Genomic DNA, 26381 nt, shown 5'->3' with positions numbered 1-26381 from the left:
GTCTGATTGGATCATTTGGTCACCACCCAGAACATAGCTGCTTTCACACCATCACCCATGAGCCGAGGGTCTCCCTCCTGTCCAGTCTGCAGGTGGCTGCCTTGGGTTGGGACATCCATTTCTGATCCAAGCAGTTGTCCCATAATTACATGGTCAAGTGACACAAAGCCTGGTGGCCTGCCTGGAAGCAATCATTTCTGGCCCCTGCGTTCAGAAGCGGTGTGAGTGTGGCAAGCAGGAGATTCTTGGATTCTCTTTGGTTCTAAAGAGTGACAGCTGGGCTTCCCTGGTGGCGCAGTGGTTGAGACTCCGCCTGCCGATGCAGGGGACACGGGTTCGTGCCCTGGTCCGGGAAGATCCCACATGCCGCGGAGCGGCTGGGCCCGTGAGCCATGGCTGCTGAGCCTGTGTGTCCGGAGCCTGTGCTCCGCAACGGGAGAGGCCACAACAGTGAGAGGCCTGCGTACTGCAAAAAAAGAAAAAAAAAAAAAGAGTGATAGCTAAACTAGGAGAAATTGCACATAAAATTTTCTCTGCATGTGGCAGTCAGAATGCAACTTAAGCTGTAAACTCCAGGGTATAAGAAATGTGATGTTTCTTACAACTCATTTTTGTGACTATTTTGAGACTCATTATGCTTAAGATGGAAAGGATGAGGCTCAAGCTCACATAGAAAATTTGGTACAACCAGGTTAGAACCCACGCGTCCTGGCTTCCTATACAGTGTCCTGGCCCCCTTCCCTGTGCAGTCAGTCTCACACTTGAAAGGATGCTGCAGGTCCTATCTCTGAGCCAGTGGAGCCCCTTCTCCAGCCTCCCTGATCGTCTGGGCTGTGCTTCCCCACTCCATTGGCTGAGTGCTCACTGCTTGGAAGAATTCTAAGCAACACTTTCCTCCTACTGAGTCCTAATCTGCCTCCCTATGTCCTGTATCACCTGCCCTAACTCTGTCTTCTGGCACTACACTTAAATGTACACTCTTTTTTCTTTAATTTATAAACATTTACTATAATTTTTACTTCTATAAATTCTATTTAGTTATTTTTCATATCTGTCTTTTAAAATAGTGTCATTTTTCTTATGTTTTTGAAATCTTTTGTATGACTTTAATTCTTTACAAAATACTTTTTAAAAAAAATCTCATCTGAAGCTCTTAGGGGAAGTGGGGTCTAATCCTGCTGTTGCTGGTGTCTGCTGACTCTCACTTATGGTGGATGATTTCCTTGTGTGGTTTGTAATTGGGGGCTAAGAGTTCACCTTCACTGGAGCTTTATCTGTGGACAGCTTGTGTAGCCCAGTTGAGGGCAAGTCCCTCCAAAACAGGTTAAGTTTGCTTTGCTGGTCACCTCAGCTCTTTACCTGGAATCACTATGTTAATTCTTAGTTTGGGGTTCCTAGTTCAAGTGGATAGAATACATTTTTTTACTACCTGCATGAGAATAGATCCTATTTATTGGCATCATAATATTAACTTGATTATAGTTTGTTTCCATCCACTAGGATGTCAGCTCCAGCCTTTGTCTCTCTGATTTTGGGCTCTACTCCTCTATCTGCTTACAGCAGAATTTTAAACACAGTAAGCACTCAGAAAGTATTTGTTGAAAGAGAGGATTAAAGGATGCCCACTTCACAGTGTGTTGTGAAGAATAAATGGGGTGTCAGTCAGAACTGTGTTTGCCCAATTAAAAATTGGGTTTCTTGTCTCATATAACAGGCAGATGATGTTGGTGATTCTGTGACTGAGTGATTTCAATGACTCTGCAATTTTCTTGGCCTTTGTCTTAGGGTTGCAAGATGGTTACTGTAGCTCCAGGCATCACATCCACATTCAAGGCAGAAGGAAGTAGAAGAAAGTAAGAGTAAAGGGGGAGCATCACTGGCATTTTTCTTTATCATGTAGGTAACATTTTCCCAGAAGTCTAACAGCAAATTTCTGCTTTGATCTCATTTGCTAGAAATGGGGTGCATGGGCATCCAGAAGAAAGGGGACTTGGAAAGTGAGCATTTCCCTTATCTATAGACTCTATAGATAAGTGAGGGAGGGAGGGAGAGGACTGGGGACACAGATGTGCCATCTGCCCCAAATGAGGTTTTATATATCTGTATATATATAAAACAAAGCATTTAGAGCAAAACAAGCCCTCAGAAAGGGGACACCTATTTTCATAATAATTATTAATTTTATCATTTAAAGATTTATAGTCTCTGTGATCCTGTTGGCATCAGATTTGGATTCTGGAGCCCACAGGCACTGAGGCACCCATACCCCAGTGATCTCCCTCCCCCCCGCCCTTTGTTCTATTCAGAGCACTGAAGCCCTTTAAAAAAAAAACACACACTACATTTTCCAATGTCAGCCACTTCCTGCTCTCATTAACTCCATCCTCAGTGACTTAGCCAGTCCCTGCTCCTGGCCTGAAGCAGAGAGCAGACTGTCCAAGTCAAAGGTCCCTCAGGCCCATCACCAGGTCAGCATCAAGGTCTCTCTTAAGGACGCTGAGATGAAAACAGCAGAAGAGCCAACCTCAAGTCTTGGGCAGACCCTGGAGTGGCTGAGAAAGGAGCTGGTAAGTCTTTACATTTCTTTTTACCTGGTGCTTTCACACCATATATTCCAAGGTTCCCTGGTTCCCCACTCCCAGGTGCCCCCTAGGCTGGGGCAGAGCTTCAGGCTGGGGTGTAGGCCCTGCAGGCACCCCTCTGGGACCAGCCACACAGTGCACAATCACCACCTCAGGTGCTGGGATAAATAGGTCGTGGCCTACATAGGAGGCTCTGTGTGCGGTACTTGCCTGACTGGTTTTAGAATTACACTGAGTCCTGGTATGTGCCCAGCTCTGCAGATGTGTGGCCTCTAGCAAGTGACTTTACCTCGTTGAACTTCAGTCTCCTTGTTGTAAAATGGGGATAACAATAGTACCAGCACCACAAGGGTTATTCTAAGAATTTGGTGAGGAGATGGTGTAATTCACTTAGTGCCTGCGTGGCACATCTATGTTGGCTGTTACAATCCTGACCCAGCTGGATATGGAGTACATCAGCTGTCTTAGCCTGGGTCTTCTAGAAAGCAGAGGCTTGCAAGGATTGGGGTATTAACCGCTTATTTGGAGGTACAAGCCCAGAGCGGTGAGAGTGAGGGAAATAAGGAGTGGAGGCAAAGGCCAAAATGCTATTTGAGGAGATGCCTTGTGTTACCAAGCTGGCTGCCACCTAGAAAGGAGCCCTAAGGAGGCCCAGAGGCCCTCTCAGCAGCCGGTTTACCTGGCTGCGGGATTCTCTGCAGGGGTTGAAGGAGGATCTGCACCCTGGGGGAGAGAAGAACAGGAAGTTTATCTGCCCGGCTCACCCCTGTCTCCCATCTCCTTTCTGTAAGGCTCCAGCCCATGGGGCACTAACTCACCTGAACTTATGAGCTGTGCCACTTGGCCCCTCAGTGCTGCTCAGGAAGCCAGGGCCTATCCCTCTCCTTGTGATGTTTTCTCCAAGTCCAAAAACAGAGGGGAGCCCCAAAGTATGTGGCGACACCAGCCCAGAGAGAGAAGGAGGTGGTTTGGGGAACCACAGAAGGCACCCAAAGTTTGTATTCCAATACGCCAGCTTCTTCTGGGGAGGGACAGAGAGGATTGTCCAAAAATGATCTGTCTGGGTTGCCAGGCAACAGACTAGCTGGGAACCAACCCTGTCCTCACCTCGGTGGGAGGGGCTGACCCAGTGGGGTTTCTCAGGGGTCCAGGGGACTCCAGCAGCAGGAACTGCAGCCTCTTACAGTCCTCAGTGATCTAGAGGCTGGGTGGCAGTCCCTCCCTGTGCTCCCCCTAAACACTAGGCACTACACTGAGACTGCTTAGTACCTGAACCCAAAGTGCTAATTTCCACTTGATAAAGTACTTCTCTTCTCTCCTACCCATGAGGAGGGAGAACAGGTGGTGGGGGGGGAAGCCTACCCGGGGCACAGCCTCCCGGGACCAAAACGTCCTCTGCCTCCACATGATGCCAGGAGATGAGCCTTGAGTCTCCACTTGCTGGTCCCTGACTTGCAAATTTCTCAGTCAAGTGCATTTTTAACCTCCATCACAGGGAATTGACATGACATCACAAGGGCTCTCCTCTGGAGCCCAGACAAGAAGCCCCGTTTGACCATCAGTGAAGGATGTCAGTCACTTTATGCAGAAGAGGGAACAAGTCAGTAACACCAGCAACTACCACTGAAGAGCACTGATGAAAGTCTGGTGCTCTCCCTCCTTTCCTGGGATTATATAAGCCCCCAAAGTCCTGGTGGAATCTAAAACAGGAGAGAGAGCCTTGAAAGGCAAGTAATTTGCTTTCTAGTTTGCAAATGAAGAAACTGAGGCTTCTGCGGACATCACTTCTATGAGGCTGTGGGCTTGTCTCCGATGAGACAATGATAGGAGCAGGCTTTCTGGGGGAACATCCAGCACTCTGGCCACCCCCTCACAGACTCCTTCTTTCTCCTAGGCTGAGATGCAGGTCCAAGACCAGAGACTTCTGCTCACGCTGAAGCATCTTCACAGTGTCCTGGAGGAGCTGCGTGCAGAGAGTGCCCACTGGGAGGATACCAGATCCAGTGGCGGGACCTCCCCCATCAGACTTCGAGCAGGCTCTGAAGGCAGGCAACACCAGCCCTTTTCCTCCAGGGGCCTGGCCCAGCTCCTCCAAGGGGTAGACAGCAGACGAAGCTCCCTCCCTTAACAGGCCAGAGATGACCCTGACTTTAAACCCTTTCCCCACTAGTCTACACTTTGATTGTGATGAGAGAGAGCACCGGAATGGGAGTCAGGAAGGCCGGTCTCTGGGTTCACCCCCGCCCTCATTCACTGTGTGTCCCTGGACCTGTCACTCAGCTTCTCTGTGTCACTCTTTCCTCTCCTGTCACTTCTCAGAGTTTTTGCACAAATAAAGTATCAGATGTGAACACATTTGGAAAACGCAAACATGTTACATGGCTTCTGGCAAGCACCATGGTGGTAATCCTATTCTTAGGAATTTCCCACAAGGTGATTGTTAAAACAAAGAAAGAGCTCAATGTGCCAGGATGTTTATCTAGTGTTGCCATGGCAAAAATACAGAACCCCGTGCAGTGACTTGATGGTTGTTTTCTGTCTTCCCGGCAGGCCTTCTTATTCCCCTTTATCTGAAAGCAACAGGCCCTACAACTTCCCTGGCCATAGGGATGGGCATGTAACCAGGCCTGGCCAATTACAATTCATGGTCATCCTAACAACGTGATTGGCCCAATGAGTGGGCATATGGTTCAACAGAGCCAATCACAGCCCTTCTCTGGGATTGCCCTCTTGATTCTTGTTCTACTGTGGTAGCAAACCTGGGGCTGCCAGTGGCCATGATTGCTGTCAGGTGAGGGAGACCTGCTGGCAATAGGAAAGAAAGAGGCTAATCTTCAAAGAGAAGCAGAGAGAGGACCACGCAAGAGATGGGCAGAGAGGAAGGGTGCTGGCTCTTTTTAGTCCCTGATTTCAGACCCTAATTCTGTGAGTTACTCCTGCTGTCTTTCCAGAGCAGAAGCCAGTAAATTCTACCACCACCACCCACAAAGGCACACAGCAGTTTGTTTTTGCTTAAGCTGATTTGAATAAGGTTTCCCTCATTTGCAACCAAAACTTGTCTGGGTGGTCAAAGAAGCAAAGAAGAGAAATCATGAAAAAAATGGCATTTCTGACAACCGAGTTTGGCAGGCAGGCAACAAGGTGTATGATGTGGCAGAACCCTCAATTGTATGGGGTGCAGGAGTCATAACTTTGAAAAATTATATCTGCCTGTAAGAAAGATATAAATGGAACAGGTGAAAATAAAGTCCTGGTGTTAACATGGTCCGATTATCGTCAGGCCTTTTTATTTTTGAAAATCTTCTTGCATGTTGCTAGCATATTGCTTTTAATGGCCTTGAAAAAGTAAATCCATTGCATACAGAGGCAAAGGGTGGGGGGGTTGCATTATATGTACGATGGTTATGGTCAGACTAATCTGGGGTTTCTATATAATATTTGATAATATAAAAAAATAGTTCTCCATCAATGGCTGAATGGATGAACAAAATGTGATATATACATAAAATGGAATATCATTCAGCCTTAAAAAGGAAGATAATTCTGGCACATACCACAAGATGGATGGACTTTGAAGACATTGTGCTGAGTGAAATAAGCCAGTCACAAAAGGACAAATATGATATGATCCCACTCATACGAGATACTTAGAGGAGTCAAATTCATGGAGACAGAAAGTAGTTCTGGTTGTCAGGAGTTTGGAGGCAGGGAGTAGGGGGTTGGGGGGGGTCATTTAATGGGTGCAGAGTTTCAGTGTTGCAAGATGGCAAAAGTTCTGTGGATGGATGGTGGTGATGGTAGTATAACAACGTGAATGTACTTGATGCACTATACACTTTAAAATGGTTAAAATGGTAATATTTATCATATGTTATATTTAACACAATTAAAAATAAATACTTTAAATTTTAAAATTACCTGCTCTGTGTTGCTGGGGCTGGAGCCCCACAAACCCCAGTTCTGCATTACTAGCTGCTCTGGGTTAGACTTTGCCAATAAGCAGAGTGGGGCTAGAGGGACACCACAGGGCTGGAGGAGAGAGAAAAGACTTGCTTCTTCATCTTTGTTCTTTGTAGCTTCCTGTGGCCGTCCTGCTCTCATGAGCATCACCTAGCAATGCTCCTTCACCTCAAAGCAGCAATTCCTCCCTGTGGCACCAGCCAGAACCCCCTTCTCAAGGCTGTAGGTGCCAGCCCTGTGGGGCCCTTCTCCCAACCTCAGAGACACCAGCTCCAGATGCCCAGCATCTCCTCCCCCAAAGACTCAGTTCCTGTCCTCCCTGGCTCCTCTCTGCTCTCTGAGACTCAAGCCCAGCTGAGCAGAACTCCCTTCTCAGATACCTGAAGTGGAGCTCTGCAAGGCTGAAAGCTTTAATAATTTCAGTCTCCTCTCTTTGTTCCCTCAGCCCTGGAAGTGGTAGATGCTTCCTGCAAGTGCTACCTTCATTCTAAGGGTTCTTTTTATAACCTTTCAGTCATCCAGTTAACAACTTTATACCTAGTTAGCAATTCTTTATATTAAATTCTCTCTGTTAAAATAATTCAGTTTTTGGCTATAATTACCAATGCTGCTGTGATCACTTTTGTTGATGTGCCCTGGTGCACAAGCCCAGTGCACCTAGGATATACAGGTTTTCCCCCGCTATCTGAAAGTAGAGCATTCCTATGGAACGTTTCACAAGCCAAAACTGTGTATAGTGAAGAAGCAATTACCTTAGGACACATCTTGCTAACAGAGGCCCATAATAAATTGAGATAAAGCACAGATGCTCATAGACGCAGGTCAAAGCCAGGTCAAAGCCAGGTCAAAGCTACGGTGGCTTGGTGCAGAAATGCTGAGTGCCGTTCCTGGGGAAGTAGCTTGGCGGTGCCACACCCCCCAGGGTGCTTGCTGCCTCTATAACGGCTCACCCCAGATCAAACACTGGACACCATTTTCGCTTTTCACCTGTTTTTGTAAAAGTGAAAATCATCTTTGGCTTTCTTTCAGTTCATGAAAACAGGTACTAATGTAGCTCTTTCACGAAAGCAAAGTGGCATAAAGTGAACTTCCGAAACAACGGATACCTGTAGAGCAAAGAGTTGAACTGGAAGTATGTGTGTGTGAATACTCAGGTTTACAAGAAACGTGTTTTCCAAAGTGGGGTATTCACTTAAACTCCCACGAGCTGTGTCCAAGAGCTCCTGTTGCTAAACATTCTCGCCAACACTTGGTATTATGTCTTCTTAATTTTTGCCAATATAATGAGTGCAAAATGGTATTACACTGTGATCTTAACTTGCATATTCCTACAAATGTGGTGGTTAACCTGAGTTGTTTTTTGTTTCTGTTTTTTTTTTTGCGGTATGCGGGCCTCTCCCTGCTGTGGCCTCTCCCGTTGCGGAGCACAGGCTCCGGACGCGCAGGCTCAGCGGCCACGGCTCACAGGCCCAGCCGCTCCGCGGCATGTGGGATCTTCCCGGACCCGGGCACGAACCCGTGTCCCCTGCATCGGCAGGCAGACTCTCAACCACTGCGCCACCAGGGAAGCCCTAACCTGAGTTTTAATTCCACCTCCACCATTTACTTACTTTTTGATCTTAGATGAGTTACTTAACCTCTCTGAGCCTCATCTGTAAAAGAAGAGATAATAATATCTACCTCATAGGATTATTATTTATATTGTATAGGAGAATGCATATAACTCACTTTACACAGCACTGAGCATTGTAAAGGCTAATAAATGACAGCTTGTTATTATTGCTGTGCAATCACAAATATATTGATTTGTGAAACTATGACTCTTACAAGTAGACAAGCTTGTTAGCAACCATCATGAGGAGAGATATCTGCCTGGCCATGTAAGTTAACAATGACATTGGTTTTCCATGCCCTGTGCCAACAACCAGCACCCTCTGCCTCGTCCAGCTTCCCACAGCTGGACCCCCAGGCCAAAAACATCTGCCAATCCCCCCTCTAGCAATCTGAGAAGATAAACCTGACCCTCTGCTCAGGTATGTGCTGTTCTCCAGACCCCACCTCCGGAACCAATGTTCAGTTCCTGATCCCAGGTCAGAACAAACTCAGTCTGAGCCCAGATGCTGGGGGACAAGGGGGTTGGAGTGGCAATGACATCCTCAGTGTGGGTTCCTAGAGGGCTGGGCTATAGATCATGTTCATCCAAGAGAGCAAGTGAGTGTACCAGAGGGAGTCTGTGCATCATGGTTACAAAGAAAAATCTGGGGTTTTCTGTGCGGAGGCAGCTAAAACAGGACTGTACACCCAAGCCTCCCATCCAAGGGTGAGGAGAGAAGGGGACACAGGTGGGGAAAGGACTGATGGGGGACAGAAGCTAAAAAATTAGGAGCAGAAGAAGAATAGTTCAAGATGTGATACCTGTTGTCAGGGCTGGCAGTTCAGGACTCACCCTATGACTAACTAGAAAGGATCAGAGGCTCACTTTTACCTGGGGCCAGCATCCAGCCCCGGGCCAGGCTTGATGTCTTACAGAGCCCAAGTGTTCTGGCTGGTGTGTAACAAAATGCTCCCAAACTTAAAACAACAACAGTTACTTTATTATTGCAACAACCATTCATCGTTGCAGTAAATCACACTTCCCACGTTTCTGGGGATTGACTGGTTTCAGCTGGGTGGTTCTTGCTTTTGGTCTCTCAAGTGGCTGCAGTCAGATGGTGTCCAGCTTGATTCATCTCAAAGGCTTGCTTATTCACATGTCTGACGGTGGATGCTGGCTGTTACCTGGGACCTTAGCTGATGCTGTCAGCTGAAACACCTACCCATGACTCCTCCCTGTGGCCTGGGCTACGTCATAGCATAGTGGCTGGTGCCAAGAACAAGCATCTGAAGAGAGCCAAGAGGAAGTTGTATAGCCTTTATGACTCAGTCTTGGAGGTCACACAGTGTCACATCCATTGCATCTTATGCAGCAGAAGCCAGGCACCAAGGCCAGCTCACATTCAAGGGGAAGAGAATTAGATCACCTCTTGATGGGAGGAGCATCAAAGAACTTGCAGACATGTTTTAAAGCCACCACACCATGAAAGACTGGATAGGTTTCCAGTGTGGCACATCAGCTGCAAGGAATAGGCATCCGACACTTTGTAACATCAGGCAGAGTGATAAGACAGAATCCCGTCAAAATCCATGAGCAGGAACTCCAGGAGGTGAAGGGTAGGTCTGGATCAACAAGCATTCACTCCATTACTCCAGCATTACTGTGTTTTAGCGTGTTACTGAGAGGCGGGCTCAGCTCTACTGCTGTGACAAACGAACTTTGAGATCTCAAGGCCTCAACACGACCAAGGTCCATTCCTGGCTCACACTACATGTCCTATGGCCCTATTATGTGGGGCGGAGGGGGCTCCTGCTCGGAGACCCAGCCACCATCTGCGCTGTCACCAGATGCTACAGCAGGGAAGATACATAAGGAGAGTCACACACTGTCTCTTCCACACTTTAGCCAGGCGGTGAAATGTGTCCCATCTGCCCACAGCCCATTGGTTAGAATTAGTCACATGGCCTGTCCCAGCCTGGGGGCCGGGAAATGTGAGGAGTGGACGGAAAGACTGGCGAGCACCCTCATGTCAGACACATCCTCCATTCTCTCAACAGACCAGCTTCCTCAGCGTGTCAGGGTGGGTCCTCATCAGTCTCTACCACTGTGCGCACTAGGAATGCGGACACCCAGGCCCACCCAGGCCTGCTGAACCAGAGCCTCTGAGTTGGGTTTGGGGGATTGAGTTTCCACAGCCCCCACTCCCCCTAGGGAAGGCTGAGAACCGGGGCCAGGGGCTGTTCTGCCATCTGTCCTAGCTCCTAGCTTCAGTTTCCTTTAACTATGTCTGGGCTTTACTTTGTCTTCTTTCTGCATATTTCCATTGTCCACTCCCACTGCTAAAGACTGCACTCTCCTGCTATTTCTCTCTGTCAAAGTCTAGAGAGAGGTCTACAAACAACAAATGCTGGAGAGGGTGTGGAGGAGAGGGAACCCTCTTGCACTATTGGTGGGAATGTAAACTGATACAGCCACTATAGAGAACAGTATGGAGGTTCCTTAAAAAACTAAAAATAGAATCACTATATGATCAAGCAATCCCACTACTGGGCATATACCCAGAGAAAACCATAATTCAAAGAGACACATGCACCCCAATGTTCATTGCAGCACTATTTACAATAGCCAGGTCATGGAAACAACCTAAATGTCCATTGACAGACGAATGGATTAGGAAGATGTGGTATGTATATACAATGGAATATTACTCAGCCATAAAAAGGAATGAAAGTGGATCATTTGTAGAGACGTGGATGAATCTACAGACTCATACAGAGTGAAGTAAGTTAGAAAGAGAAAAACAAATATTGTATATTAACACATATATGTGGAACCTAGAAAAATGGTACAGATGAACCAGTTTGCAGGGAAGAAATAGAGACACAGATGTAGAGAACAAACATATGGACACCAAGGGGGGTAAGCGGCGGGGTGGTGGTGGTGGTGGTGTGATGATTTGGGTGATTGGGATTGACATGTATACACTGATGTGTATAAAACAGATGACTAATAAGAACCTGCTGTATAAAAAAATAAATAAAACAAAATTCAAAAAAACAACCTGCTGTATAAAAAAATAAATAAAACAAAATTCAAAAAAACAAAGTCTAGAGAGAGGGAATCTGATGGATCAGCTCAGCCTTTGACATCTGAACACATCATAGGTGGTTCGTATGAGGTAGGTTTGTTTTCTTCTCTCCCTCCTCTTCTTCTACCTCTTCTCCTTCATCATCCTTGTCAATACACAGGTAATACAATGCAATGATTAAGAGTGAGGTCCTTGACACCAGGCTGCCTGGGTTTGAGTCCCAGGTCTGCTACTTATTAGCTCTGTGACATTAAGCAAATAACATAACTTTTCTTGCCTCTGTTTGCTTCTCTGTAAAGCGGGGATACAACAGAAATTACCTCATACAGCTATTGAGCAAATGCAGTGAGTCAACATTGTGCTGGCACATCAATCTTAGCTATTATAATTAATAATAACAGCTACCATTTTAAAGCTCAGGATAGTGTAGTGGCTGTAAGTACAGCCTGGAGCCTCACTGCCACTGTTCAAATCCCAGCTCTACCATTTACTCATTGTGTGGGCTTGGGCAAGTCATTAAATTCTCTGTGACTCAGTTTCACCATCTATAGAATGGGAATAATAATATACCTACCTCCTGAGGACAATGTGAGGAACAATGAGTTAATACATGCAAAATGTGATTGGAACCAAGATGGCGGAGTAGAAGGATGTGCTCTCGCTCCCTCTTGTGAGAGCACCAGGATCACAACTAGCTGCTGGACAATCATTGACAGGAAGACAGTGGAACTCACCAAAAAATATACCCCACATCCAAAGACAAAGGAGAAGCCACAATGAGACGGTAGGAGGGGCACAATCACAGCAAAACCAAATTCCATAACTACTGGGTGGGTGACTCACAGACTGGAGAACACTTATACCACAGAAATTCACCCAGTGGAGTGAAGGTTCTGAGCCCCACTTGAGGCTTCCCAACCTGGGTGTCCGGCAAAGGGATGAGGAATTCCTAGAGAATCAGACTTTGAAGGCTACTGGGATTTGATTGCAGGACTTTGACAGAACTGGGGGAAACAATGGCTCCACTCTTGGAGAGCACACACAAAGTGGTGTGCACATCAGGACCCAGGGGAAGGAGCAGTGACCCCAGAGGAGAATGAACCACACCTACCTGCTAGTGTTAGAGGGTCTCCTGCAGAGGTGGGGGGTGGCAGTGGCCTACTGTGGGGACAAGGACACTGGCAGCAGAACTTCTGGGAAGTACTCCTTGGCGTGAGCCCTCCCAGAGTCCACCATTAGCTCGACCAAAGAGCCCAGATAGGCTCCAGTGTACGGTTGCCTCAGGCCAAACAACCAACAGGGAGGGAACCAAGCCCCATCCATCAGTAGTTAAGCAGATTAAAGTTTTACTGAGCACACCAGAGCAACAGTCAGCTCTACCCATCACCAGTCCCTCCCATCAGGAAACTTGCATAAGCCTTTTAGATAGCCTCATCCACCAGAGGGCAGACAGCAGAAGCAAGACGAACTACAATCCTGCAGCCGGTGGAACAAAAACCACATTCACAGAAAGATAGACAAGATGAAAAGGCAGAAGGCTATGTACCAGACGAAGGAACAAGATAAAACCCCAGAAAAACAACTAAATGAAGTGGAGATAGGCAACTTTCCAGAAAAAGAATTCAGAATAATGTTAGTGAAGATGATCCAGGACCTCGGAAAAAGAATGGAGGCAAAGATCAAGAGGATGCAAGAAATGTTTAACAAAGACCTAGAAGAATTAAAGAACAAACAAACAGAGATGAACAATACAATAACAGAAATGAAAACTACACTAGAAGGAATCAATAGCAGAATAACTGAGGCAGAAGAATGGATAAGTGACCTGGAAAACAGAATGGTAGAATTCACTGCTGCGGAAGAGAATAAAGAAAAAAGAATGAAAAGAAATGAAGACAGCCTAAGAGACCTCTGGACAACATTAAACGCAACAACATTCACATTATAGGGGTCCCAGAAGGAGAAGAGAGAGAGAAAGGACCAGAGAAAATATTTGAAGAGATTATAGTCAAAAACTTCCCTAACATGGGAAAGGAAATAGCCACCCAAGTCCAGGAAGTGCAGAGAGTCCTATACAGGATAAACCCAAGGAGAAACACACTGAGACACATAGTAATCAAATTAGCACAAATTGAAGACAAAGAAAAATTATTAAAAGCAGCAAGGGAAAAATGAGAAATAACATACAAGGGAACTCCCATAAGGTTAACAGTTGATTTTTCTGCAGAAACTCTACAAGCCAGAAGGGAGTGGCATGATATACTTAAAGTGATGAAAGGGAAGAACCTACAATCAAAATTACTCTACCCAGCAAGGATCTCATTCAGATTCGATGGAGAAATCAAAAGATTTACAGACAAGCAAAAGCTAAGAGACCACCAAACCAGCTCTACAACAAATGTTAAAAGAACTTCTTTAAGTGTGAAACACAAGAGAAGAAAAGGACCTATAAAAACAAACCCGAAATAATTAAGAAAATGGTCATAGGAACACACATATAGATAATTACCCTAAAAGTGAATGGATTAAATGCTCCAACCAAAAGACACAGGCTTGCTGAATGGATACAAAAACAAGACCCATATATATGCTGTCTACAAGAGACCCACTTCAGACCTATGGACACATTCAGACTGAAAGTGAGGGGATGGAAAAAGATATTCCATGCAAATGGAAATTAAAAGAAAGCTGGAGTAGCAATACTCATATCAAATAAAATAGAATTTAAAATAAAGAATGTTGGGCTTCCCTGGTGGTTCAGTGGTTGAGAGTCTGCCTGCCAATGCAGGGTACACGGGTTCGTGCCCCAGTCCGGAAAGATCCCACATGCCGCGGAGTGGCTGGACCTGTGAGCCATGGCCACTGAGCCTGTGCATCTGGACCCTATGCTCCGCAACAGGAGAGGCCACAACAGTGAGAGGCCAGCGTACCTCAAAAAAAAAAAAAAGTTTCAAGAAACAAGTAAGGACACTATATATTGATCAAGGGATTAATCTAAGAAGAAGATATAACAATTATAAATATATATGCATCCAACATAGGAGTACCTCAATATGTAAGGCAACTGCTAACAACTATAAAAGAGGAAATCGACAGTAACACAATAATACTGGGGGACTTTAACACCTCACCTACACCAATGGACAGATCTTCCAAAATGAAAATAAATAAGGAAACAGAAGGTTTAAATGACACAATAGGCCAGATAGATCTAATTGATATTTATAAGACATTGCATCCAAAAACAGCAGATTACACTTCTCAAGTGGGCCTGGAACATTCTTCAGGGTAGATCACATCTTGGGTCACAAATCAAGCCTCAGTAAATTTAAGAAAATTGAAATCATATCAAGCATCTTTTCTGACCACAAGTCTATGAGATTAGAAATAAATTACAGGGAAAAAAACATAAAAAACACAAACACATGGAGGCTAAACAATACGTTACTAAATAACCAAGAGATCACTGAAGAAATCAAAGAGGAAATAAAAAAAATACCTAGAGACAAATGGCAATGAAAATACGACAATCCAAAACCTATGGGATGCAGCAAAAGCAGTTCTAAGAGGGAAGTTTATAGCTATACAAGCCTACCTCAAGAAACAAGAAAAATCTCAAATAAACAATCTAACCTTACACCTAAAGGAACTAGAGAAAGAAGAACAAACAAAACCCAAAGTTAGTAGAAGGAAATCAATCATAAAGATCACAGCAGAAATAAATGAAATGGAAACTAAGAAACAATAGCAAAGATCAATAAAACTAAAAGCTGGTTCTTTGAAAAGATAAACAAAATTGATAAACCATTAGCCAGATTCATCAAGACAAAAAGGGAGAGGACTCAAATCAATAAAATTAGAAATGAAAAAGGAGAAGTTACAACAGACACTGCAGAAATACACAGCATCCTAAGAGATTACTACAAGCAACTGTGTGCCAATAAAATGGACAACCTGGAAGAAATGGACAAATTCTTAGAAAGGTATAACCTTCCAAGACTGAATCAGGAAGAAATAGATATTATGAACAGACCAATCACAAGTAATGAAATTGAAACTTTGATTAAAAATCTTCCAACAAACAAAAGCCCAGGACCAGATGGCTTCACAGGTGAATTCTATCAAACATTTAGAGAAGAGCTAACACCCATCCTTCTCAAACTCTTCCAAAAAACTGTGGAGGAAGGAACACTCCTAAACTCATTCTATGAGGCCACCATCACCCTGATAGCAAAACCAGACAAAGATACTACAAAAAAAGAAAATTACAGAGCAATATCACTGATGAATATAGATGCAAAAATCCTCAACAAAATACTAGCACACAGAATCCAACAATACATTAAAAGGATCATACACCATGACCAAGTGGGATTTACCCAAGGGATGCAAGGATTCTTCAATATATGCAAATCAATCAATGTGATACACCATATGAACAAATTGAAGAATAAAAACCATATGATCATCTCAATAGATGCAGAAAAAGCTTTTGACAAAATCCAACACCGATTTATTATAAAAACTTTCCAGAAAGTGGGCATAGAGGGAACCTACCTCAACATAGTAAAAGCCATATATGACAAATCCACAGTAAACATCATTCTCAATGGTGAAAAACTGAAAGCATTTCCTCTAAAATCAGAAACAAGACAAGAATGTCCTCTCTCACCACTATTATTCAACATAGTTTTGGAAGTTCTAGCCACAGGAATCATGGAAGAAAAAAGAAATAAAAAGAATACAAATTGGAAAAGAAGAAGTAAAACTGTCACTGTTTGCAGATGCCATGATACTCTACATAGAGAATCCTAAAGATGCCACCAGAAAACTATTGGAGCTAATGAATGAATTTGGTAAAGTTGCAGGTTACAAAATTAATGCACAGAAATCTCTTGCATTCCTATACACTAATGATGAAAAATCTGAAAGAGAAATTAAGGAAACACTCCCTTTTACCATTCCAAAAAAAAATAAAATACCTAGGAATAAACCTACCGAGGGAGACAAAATACCTGTATGCAGAAAACTATAAGAAACTGATGAAAGAAATTAAAGATGATACCAACAGATGGAGAGATATACCATGTTCTTGGATTGGAAGAATCAATATTGTGAAAATGACTATACTACCCAAAGCAATCTACAGATTCAATGCAATCCCTATCAAATTACCAATGGCATTTTTTACAGAACTAAAACAAAAAATCTTAAAATTTGTATGGAGACAAAAAAGACCCCAAATAGCCAAAGAAGTCTTGAGGGAAAAAAACAGAGCTGGAGGAATCAGACTCCCTGACTTCAGACTATACTAAAAAGCTACAGTAATCAAGACAATATGGTACTGGCACAAAAACAGAAACATAGATCAATGGAACAAGATAGCAAGCCCAGAGATAAACCCACGCACCTATGGTCAACTAATCTATGACAAAGGAGGCAAGGATATACAATGGAGAAAAGACAGTCTCTTCAATAAGTGCTGCTGGGAAAACTGGACAGCTACATGTAAAAGAATGAAATTAGAACACTCCCTAACACCATACACAAAAATAAACTCAAAATCTATTCGAGACCTAAATGTAAGACGGATACTATAAAACTCTTAGAGGAAAACATAGGAAGAACACTCTTTGACATAAATCACAGCAAGATCTTTTTTGATCCACCTCCTAGAGTAATGGAAATAAAAACAAAAATAAACAAATGGGACCTAATGAAACTTCAAAGCTTGTACACAGCAAAGGAAACCATAAACAAGATGAAAAGCCAACCCTCAGAATGGGAGAAAATATTTGCAAACGAATCAACGGACAAAATATTAATCTCCAAAATATATAAACAGCTCATGCAGTTCAATATTAAAAAAGCAAACAACCCAATCCAAAAATGGGCAGAAGACCTAAATAGACATTTCTCCAAAGAAGACATACAGATGGCCAAGAAGCACATGAAAAGCTGCTCAACATCACTAATGATTAGGGAAATGCAAATCAAAACAACAATGAGGTGTCACGTCACACCAGTTAGAATGGGCATCATCAGAAAATCTACAAACAACAAATGCTGGAGAGGGTGTGGAGAAAAGGGAATCCTCTTGCACTGTTAGTGGGATTGTAAATTGATACAGACACTATGGAGAACAGTATGGAGGTTCCTTAAAAAGCTAAAAAAAGAACTACCATATGACTCAGCAATCCCAGTACTGGGCATATACCCAGAGAAAACCATAATTCAAAAAGACACATGCACCCCAATGTTCTTTGCAGCACTATTTACAATAGCCAGGTCATGGAAGCAACCTAAATGCCCATTGACAGACAAATGGATAAAGAAGATGTGGTATATATATACCATGGAATATTAGTCAGCCATAAAAAGGAACGAAATTGGGTCATTTGTTGAGATGTGGATGGATCTAGAGACTGTCATACAGAGTGAAGTAAGTCAGAAAGAGAAAAACAAGTATCTTATATTAATGCATATATGTGGAACCTAGAAAAATGGTACAGATGAACTGGTTTGCAGAGCAGAAATCGAGACACAGATGTAGAGAACAAACGTATGGACACCAAGCAGGGAAAGCCGTGGGGTGTTGGGGGTGGTGGTGTGATGAATTGGGAGATTGGGATTGACATGTATAAAATTGATGACTAATAAGAACCTGCTGTATAAAAAAATATATGTATATATATTATTCAAGTCATCCAATGATGGAATGACCCAGTTGATTGTATGACTGATTTTACCAATAACAGAGTGATGTGAGTAAAAAAAAAAAAAATATATATATATATATATATTGCTTCCACCAAAAAAAAAAAGCATACACTGTACATCTGCTCTAACCATTAAAGAAAAGTGTGCATTGTCCAAAAGTAAAGAATGTCTGTTTTGAAGATAGAGATAAATACCTCCCTTCCTGGAACATCAATGTTAATACTCCCTTGATGATAAGACTCTCTTCGCAGGTGCCAAGGCCAGGCTGATTTGCTGTGTACGTGCTCATCTGTCTTCTTTGAAATTTTGAAGGAATGTATCCTGTAATGTTTGATGTTCTTTGCTCTGACAAGATACAAAGCTGTGCTAAAAACCATGCTTCTGGGCTTCCCTGGTGGCGCAGTGGTTGAGAATCCGCCTGCCGATGGAGGGGACACGGGTTCGTGCCCCAGTCCGGGAAGATCCCACATGCCGCGGAGCGGCTGGGCCCGTGAGCCGTGACCGCTGAGCCTGCGCGTCCGGAGCCTGTGCTCCGCAACGGGAGAGGCCACAACAGTGCGAGGCCCGCGTACCACAAAAAAACAAAACAAACAAAAAAAACCCATGCTTCTTTGGAACAGCGTCTCAGAGCTATCTGAGACACTGTCTCCTTGGCTATAGTCCCCAGTTTGACTCAAATAAAACTCTTTTCTAGTCCCATTAAAAAAATACATGCAAAATGTTTACAACAGTGCCTGCCATCTAATAAGGGCTGTGTGTGTGCCATGTAAACTATTCATTTTTATTATCAATTATCTAACCTAACTACCAGCACCATATGAAACATTGTAAAGATACTGTTGCTGTGAACCCGCTCAACAGCTCTTCAAGGGTGATATTACATCTCCATTTTACGGATGAAGGAATTGCGTTTTAGTGGAACTAAGTGGCCCAAAATAACACACTGAGTAAATCTCAGATCTATCTTCTGCCTAAGCAGAGCTCTGACCCATAGCATGACGGTGCTCTTCCAGTCAGCAGCAGTGGAGGGAGGAGTGCCGTGGGAAAGAGGATGCAGAGGTGCTGGGTTCACATGCCCCCCTACCAACCCCTCCACTCCTTCTGGCACAGTCTGGGGCAAGACAATCTCTGTATGTGTGAAAGGAACTCAAAGACATCTCTAGACAACACCCTCTGGAATCACCATGGTTGGTGAGCAGACCTAGAGTCTGGGTGTCCCTAGTAGTGTGCCCCCTTCCCTGCCTCCAGCATATCTTGAATCCAGTTCATAGGTGGGATTTCTGCCCTGCCTCTGCCCCATGGTCGCAGTTCTGCTCCTGTTTCACTGGACCAAAATCAAGGTGTGGGCCAGGCTGCAATCCCTTTGGAATTTTATGGTACGCGGGCATCTCACTGTTGTGGCCTCTCCCGTTGCGGAACACAGGCTCCAGACGCGCAGGCTCAGCAGCCATGACTCACGGGCCTAGTTGCTCCACGGCATGTGGGATCTTCCCGGACCGGGGCACGAACCCGTGTCCCCTGCATCGGCAGGCAGACTCTCAACCACTGCACCACCAGGGAAGCCCGATAATCTGTTCTTGACCTCGTCTAGCTTCTGGTGGCTGCTGGTATTCTTTGATTTGAAGCCACACCTGTACCTTCTGCTCTGTCTGTGTAAAATCTCCCTTTGTCTTCCTCTTACTGAGGATACCTGCGATTGTATTTAGGGTCCACCTGATAATCCAGGATAATCTCCCCATCTCAAGATCCTTAATTTAATCACATTTGCAAAGGAGGACACCCCCCCCCTTTGCCACATAAAGTAACATTCATAAGCTCCAGGGATTAGGATGTAAGGGTCATTTTTCCACCTACCACAGTAGGTGATCAACAAAAAGGAATTTCCTTCTCATTCCTGCTGGAAATCATTCTCTGGCAATGTGCAGGGCTAAGAAGAATTTTGTACAGCTGGAGATTACCGTGGGACCTGTTGGAAAAAGTAGGATGCATGTTTGTTGAATATGGGCCATGCATGGGCACCATAACGTATCGCCTGGTTGGGAAGTACCTGTTAATATTCCCATTTGACAGAAAGGAAACTGAGACCCAAATAACAAGTGGTCAATGAAGGAAAAGCAGGGCAGCTGAAAGCAAATGAAACTGGTGGTTCAAACTTTGGTTTCTGATAAACTTTTTTGACCTTATCAAGTGGCTGTCAAAGACGAGGGTAACTACTCGGTGGATGGCGCCACCTGGTGTCCATGCAGAGTAGCTCTTCTGGGAACGGGCCTGCTCTGCATTGTGGGACTGGCTTCTTCACTGACTGCTTTCCCACTGTGGGACAGGTTATTGGGAGTGCTGTGGACCTTGAGGCTTTCTGGCCCTGGAGATCTAGGTTTGAAGTTCAGCTCTGCCACTGACTGAATGACCTGGGGCAAGTCACTTCTCCTCTTCTGAACTTTAACTCTAAAATGAAAATGACATCTCTGAGAGTTATGGAGAGATCCTGGGAAAGTACTTTGTAAATGGAATAACTGGAGGCAATGAAAAGAAGCATTATCTGCAATAAAACAGGTCTGGATTCATTTAGAGAAATACTTCTTGTGCACCTGCTGTACGAAAGGCACTGTTCTGGATGTGGGAATGTAAGAACAAATAAAACAGACAAAATTCATGTTTCCCTGGAGTTAACATTCTAGCATTCTGGTTTCTGAGTCATTCATTCACTCATTCATTCATTTATCTACAAATAGTTTTTTGGTACCACTGTGTGCCAGGCAATTTCCTAAGCCATGGTTATAGAGGGGATCCCATATGGCTAGAGCACAGGGTTGGGCAGGGACAGGGCCAGGTTTTATGGGGCCTGAAGCTTATAAAAAGTATTCTTTTTTTTTTAAATGAAGATGTTGGGGGTAGGAGTTTATTTATTTATTTATTTTTGCTGTGTTGGGTCTTCGTTTCTGTGCGAGGGCTTCCTCTAGTTGTGGCAAGCAGGGGCCACTCTTCATCGCGGTGCACGGGTCTCATTATCGCGGTCTCTCTTGTTGCGGAGCACAGGCTCCAGACACGCAGGCTCAGTAGTTGTGGCTCATGGGCCCAGTTGCTCCGCGGCATGTGGGATCCTCCCAGACCAGAGCTCGAACCCGTGTCCCCTGCATTAGCAGGCAGATTCTCAAACACTGCGCCAACAGGGAAGCCCGAGTATTCTTTTCTTAAAGAAAAGGAAGAAAGTCATAAATACAGAACTAGGTTAGAAAGGGAAATTGTTTCTAGAATGACAGAAGAAATAACAACAAATTATAAAATATTAAAAGCTGACAATCATAAAATCTGGAAACATAGCATAATATTTTATTAATTAGCTGCCATGATATGGTTCTATAATAATTTTTTCTCTACATTTTTTGTTGTATATTCTTTGACCATATACTCATAAGACAATGATTTTGTTGTCTTTTTAAAAAAATATGAAGATGATAATTTAGTGTTTAGAAGATTGATTGACTTTTTTGGTGGACAGTTTAAACAATTTTCTTTAAGTTGTAAAGCTTAATGCCATGTAAATTCTTAGGATTATTGTCAGATTTGAGAAAACCTCTAAATTTCTTTCATACATGAGCTATAAGTCTTTTTATATAGTGACTAAGCTTAAATACTTTTTGGGTTGACAGCACATTAACTAGTTTTATTGTCAGCATCCCCATGTGGTGGCATAATATGAATTTTACATTATCTTCATCCATATCAGTATTTCATGTCAAATAAGTGAGATATTTGAATCTTTCCCCAAATGTATTTATATAATTCACTCCTTTTAATTAATTAGATTATCACAACAATCTACAAGTGTATTCATTACTTTGATTTGAAATGTATCTATTCCTCTTAGTGAATTACCGTTGCCCTTTGGTATCTGCGGGGCAATTATTCTCCCATAGATACCAAAATCCAAGGATGCTCAAGTCCCTTATGTAAAATGACATAATATTTGCATATAACCTATTCACACCCTCCCCATACTTTAAATCATCTCTAGATTACTTATAATGCCTAATACAGTGTAAATGCTATGTAAATAGTTGCCACTGTGTGGCAGATTTAAGTTTCGCTTTTTGGAAATTTCTGGACTTGTTTTTCAAATATTTTTGCTGAAGTTGGTTGAAACCACGGATGCAGAATCTGTGGATATGGAGGGCCTACTATACTACTTTTGTTACCATGTACAGGCCATTTCTTCTGTAAGACATTGCTAGGGTAGAAATGCTAAGTAAGGCATGACCCAACACAATGAGATCATACAACACTCAAATTCCCTCATGGACATACTCACTGTTTACAGTTCGCCATATCCCTACAAACATAGGACTTTGATATCTTCTAGTTTGTGCAATTCCTATTAGAAAGGAAGAAAAAATGTGCAGTGCATTTATAATTGTATAGGCTGCACTGCCAAATATACTTCTGCTTTTAACCAGGCTTTGCGGGGAACCAAATCCTCTGCATATAGTTTAATACATCTGATGATCAGAAGAATTTTCTGTAGACTAGCTCTGGCACTGTATGTTCCAAATCTTGTTTTCCACCCATTTTGCACTGATGCTGGGCACTGATACAACATGTGGCCCTGCACCTTCCTGTCACAGTGCAGGGTGAGTCAGCACAGTGGACAATAGGGGTATTCCTGGAAGCCATTCCTACACTGAGACGGACAGCAATGACACAACTAAAGATGAAAGGGGCTGTGAACCGTATAAATTGATCCTTCTTGTCCTAATCTGTTCAGGCTGCTATAACAAACTACCATAGACTGGGTGGCTAAACAACAAACATTTGTTTCTCACAGTTCTGGAGGCTGGGAAGTCCAAGATCAAGTTCCAGCAGATTTGGTGTCTGGTGAGAACCTGCTTTCTAGTTCACAGACAGCTATCTTCTTGCTGTGTCTTCACAAGGCAGAAAGGTTGAAAGGTCTCCTTTATAAGGGCACTAATCCCATATTAGTAACCCATCAGGGTGGAGCCTTCATGACCTAATTACCTCCCAAAGGCCCCATCTCCCAATACCATCAACTTGGGGATTAGGATTTCAACATATGAATTTGGGGGGACACAGACATTCAATCCATAACACCTCTGAACCTAAATTAATGTACACCTAACTCAACTCTGCCTTAGCTTCATCCTTCAGGTACTCCATTGTAAGGGGGAGACTATGCAGGACCCTGTAATTGTTAGGAGGGAGTTTGTTTTTATTCTAAGAGCAACAGGAGGACTCAGAGGGCTTTAAAGTGGGGAGACCCTTCTGGCTTCAGTGTGGACAATGGGCTCAAGGAAGGCAAGTGACATGAGGGAGATTGCTGAGAAAGCTGTTGGAGCTTTTCCAGGAGGGAAGTAGCTTAGAGCAGGGTGGAGAGGGTAGAGGCAGTGAGAAGTGGATAAAGTCCTATTTGAAGGTGGGGTGATGGGCTTGCTTATGGAGTGATATTAAGGTAGAGGTGAGGTTGGCCTCAAGGGCATCTCCCAGATGTCTGCCTGAGTGGGCACTGTGACACCATTCCCTGAGGTGGGAAAAGGGGAGCTAAACCCAAGCTGAATTCTGTCTCTAACATCCCCAACTATGTGACCCTGGACAGGTGGCTTCTCCCTCCAGGCCATTTCCTCATCTCAAAAGGAGGGAAATTACTAACTACCTTGTGAGGTTGTTTGAAGAGTAAATAAGACAACCCATCAGCAAGGAGCCTGAGACCTTATCAATAACCTATATATTGGATGCCATTGTTATTCCAGGATTTATCAGTATTTACTATGAAGTTCAAGGGAGGAAACCAGCCTTTGATCCATATGCTTTTGTATGATTTTTCTTATGTTGTAGCAGTTGGCTTTAGCTATTGAAAGCTGTGATATTCCAAGCTGTGATATTCCCTAAAGTGCTGGTCAACGTAAATGATCTTTTTTTTTTTTTTTCTTTTGTGGTACGCGGGCCTCTCACTGCTGTGGCCTCTTCCCGTTGTGGAGCACAGGCTCCGTATGCACAGGCCCAGCGGCCATGGCTCACGGGCCCAGCAGCTCCGCGGCACGTGTGATCTTCCCAGACCTGGGCACAAACCCGTTTCCCCTGTATCGGCAGGTGGGCTCCCAAACACTGCGCCACCAGGGAAGCCCGTGAATGATCTTTTTAACAACAATAATGATAGCTAATATTTATTGATCATTTATTATTGCTAGGCTCTTTACATGCTTCATCTCACTCATCTCTTAAAATACCCTATGGCACACGTACTTTTATTATCATCATTTCCATTTTACAGATGAGAAAAACTAAGGTTAAAGAGATTTAATAACTTCTCCAGGGACCTCCTCGCTCTAAGTGCAAAAGATGAGACATCATCCTGGTGATGTTCAGAGGCCAAGCAGAGGGGTCAGACATTACCACCCCTCACAATTGTTTTGTAGTGACTAGTGACCGGGTTGCTGAACAGGTAAGCTCCTCGAGCAGGCACCACGTGGGAAACTGCTCTGTGTCCCCCCCCATCCCCGCCCCCATCCGGGTCTCTGTCCCCTGCCCCGCCCTTTGCCCCCCCTTGCCCCCCCACCCATGCCGCCGGTCATTAGCCCCGCCCACCCTGCCGCCCCGCCCTAGGCCTGCCCTGTTCCCTGCCCACTGCCCCGCCTATAGCCCCGTGCTATCCCCATATGCCCCTCCCCTCGCCCCGCCCAGGTCCACTGCCCCGCCCCGCCCCGCCCCGCCCCTCCCGTCGCCCGGCCGCTCACTCCCAGACGCCCAGCAGCTCAGGGAGCGGAGCGCCTGAGATCCAACGCGCGGTTCTGGCGACTCCTTCTCCAGCCCCTGTTCGGGTGCGCTTCGCTTCAGACCCTGCGCTGGAAGTAGGGCGACGGGCGGGACCCGGGGGCTGGAGGCGGGCTGATCACGGGGGCCGCGGCCACCCTCATCCCCACACGTGCCCCGCCGGGCTCTTCACCGGCACGAGCCCTGAGGGACTCCGCCTGAGGGGAGGCAACGGGCGTTTGCGGTCATTCCTCAGTCTCGGTTTCCCTCTCTGAGTACCGGGCCTTCAACTCTGAGGAGTCGTGTGTGGAGGGAGCCCTAGGCGTCCGAGCCCTTGGCTCTCGCCATCTTCTCCTCACACCCCCGCCCCGCTCCAAGACCCCAGCACCATCCATTCCTCGCCCCTCCCCCCTTCTCTCTCCTTGGAAGGAGCGCCCTCTGTGGCTCTCTCCCCCCGCGACGCCCCCTCCCCCCAGGGTCCGCTTTCTGCCCCTTCCTCCCGCCCTCTGCTCCCCTTCGCCCACCGCCCTCACTCTCCTCACTGGGACCCTTTTCCACGAATTAAGCCTCCTCCCTGGCTCCTAGTTCCATTTACTATCCTTAGCTTTACTTCGCATGAAGTCAGTTCAACCTAGAAATAACTCACAGGACAATGGGGCTCCTGTGGGGGATTTTTTGTGGGGTGAGGTAGGAAAATCAACGTCTCAGGAAAATCAAAGTGCTCAGGAAAATCAACGTCTCAGGAATAAATCACAGAGTTGTTTTTTTCTTAAAGTTTACTAGTAATCATACACACCTGGGAGCAACTGAAAAAGACAAATTGGAATTTATTCTAAAATACCAAACACACAGAGGAGAAAGGAAGAAAGTGGAGCCAAGGCAGGCATAGGCCATACAATCTCTAGCTGTCCCATTGAGGAATGTGGTTCGGTAGATTGCACAACCTTTATTTTGGGCCCAATGATTTGATTCTTGGGGTGGAAATGGGCATTGATCAAAGTTCATCTAAGTTTTAAATTCTGTGGCTGATTTTGTTTTTGTATTTGCTTTGGTTCAGTTTTCTCTTTTATCAGAACTTTAAGTAGAAAAGAAGTTAAAAAATGGTTCTCTAGTGGCAGTTTAAGACTACCTGTATGTAACAATGACTTGATTCTTCTCTAGAGGTCAGCCAAAGCGTTATGACATCCCTTTGCTTAATACTGGAGGCTTATGTTATTGAGAATAGTACAGTTTGTGGAAATGTGCATAATTATTTTGTCTTTAAGTGAAGGCTTTCTTTTACCATTCTTATTTCAAAACATTAAATTTGATTTTTTTCTTCCCTTCCTCTGATTCTTTTCCTACAGTTTTTTTTTTTTTTTAATAATTAATTTATTTTTTGGCTGTGTTGGGTCTTCATTGCTGTGCGCGGGCTTTCTCTAGTTGCGGCGAGCGGGGGCTACTCTTCGTTTCGCTGCAGTGCGTGGGCTTCTCACTGCGGTGGCTTCTCTTGTTGCGGAGCACGGGCTCTAGGCACGTGGACTTCAGTAGTTGTGGCACACGGGCTCAGCAGTTGTGGCTCACAGGCTCTAGAGCGCAGTCTCAGTAAATGTGGCGCACGGACTTAGTTGCTCCGCGGCATGTGGGATCTTCCTGGACCAGGGCTTGAACCCGTGTCCCCTGCATTGGCAGGCGG

At 44.6% G+C, this 26381-nt stretch overlaps 1 protein-coding gene across 1 annotated transcript; it reads left to right on the top strand.

Annotated features, from left to right (window-relative positions):
* Positions 1-2501: 2501 nt before the first annotated feature.
* On the top strand, positions 2502-4710 carry C14H20orf202 (chromosome 14 C20orf202 homolog). Its single transcript, XM_059038607.2, has 2 exons — positions 2502-2567; positions 4477-4710. The coding sequence occupies exons 1-2, from the start codon at positions 2502-2504 to the stop codon at positions 4708-4710; spliced, it is 300 nt and encodes a 99-aa protein (XP_058894590.2).
* The last annotated feature ends 21671 nt before the right edge of the window (positions 4711-26381 follow it).

This window comes from Kogia breviceps, chromosome 14 (genome assembly GCF_026419965.1).
Source record: "Kogia breviceps isolate mKogBre1 chromosome 14, mKogBre1 haplotype 1, whole genome shotgun sequence".
In the NCBI taxonomy this organism is placed as follows: domain Eukaryota; kingdom Metazoa; phylum Chordata; class Mammalia; order Artiodactyla; family Physeteridae; genus Kogia; species Kogia breviceps.
The sequence above is the reverse complement of the archived record's forward strand: the minus strand, read 5'-3'. Positions and strand labels throughout refer to the sequence as shown.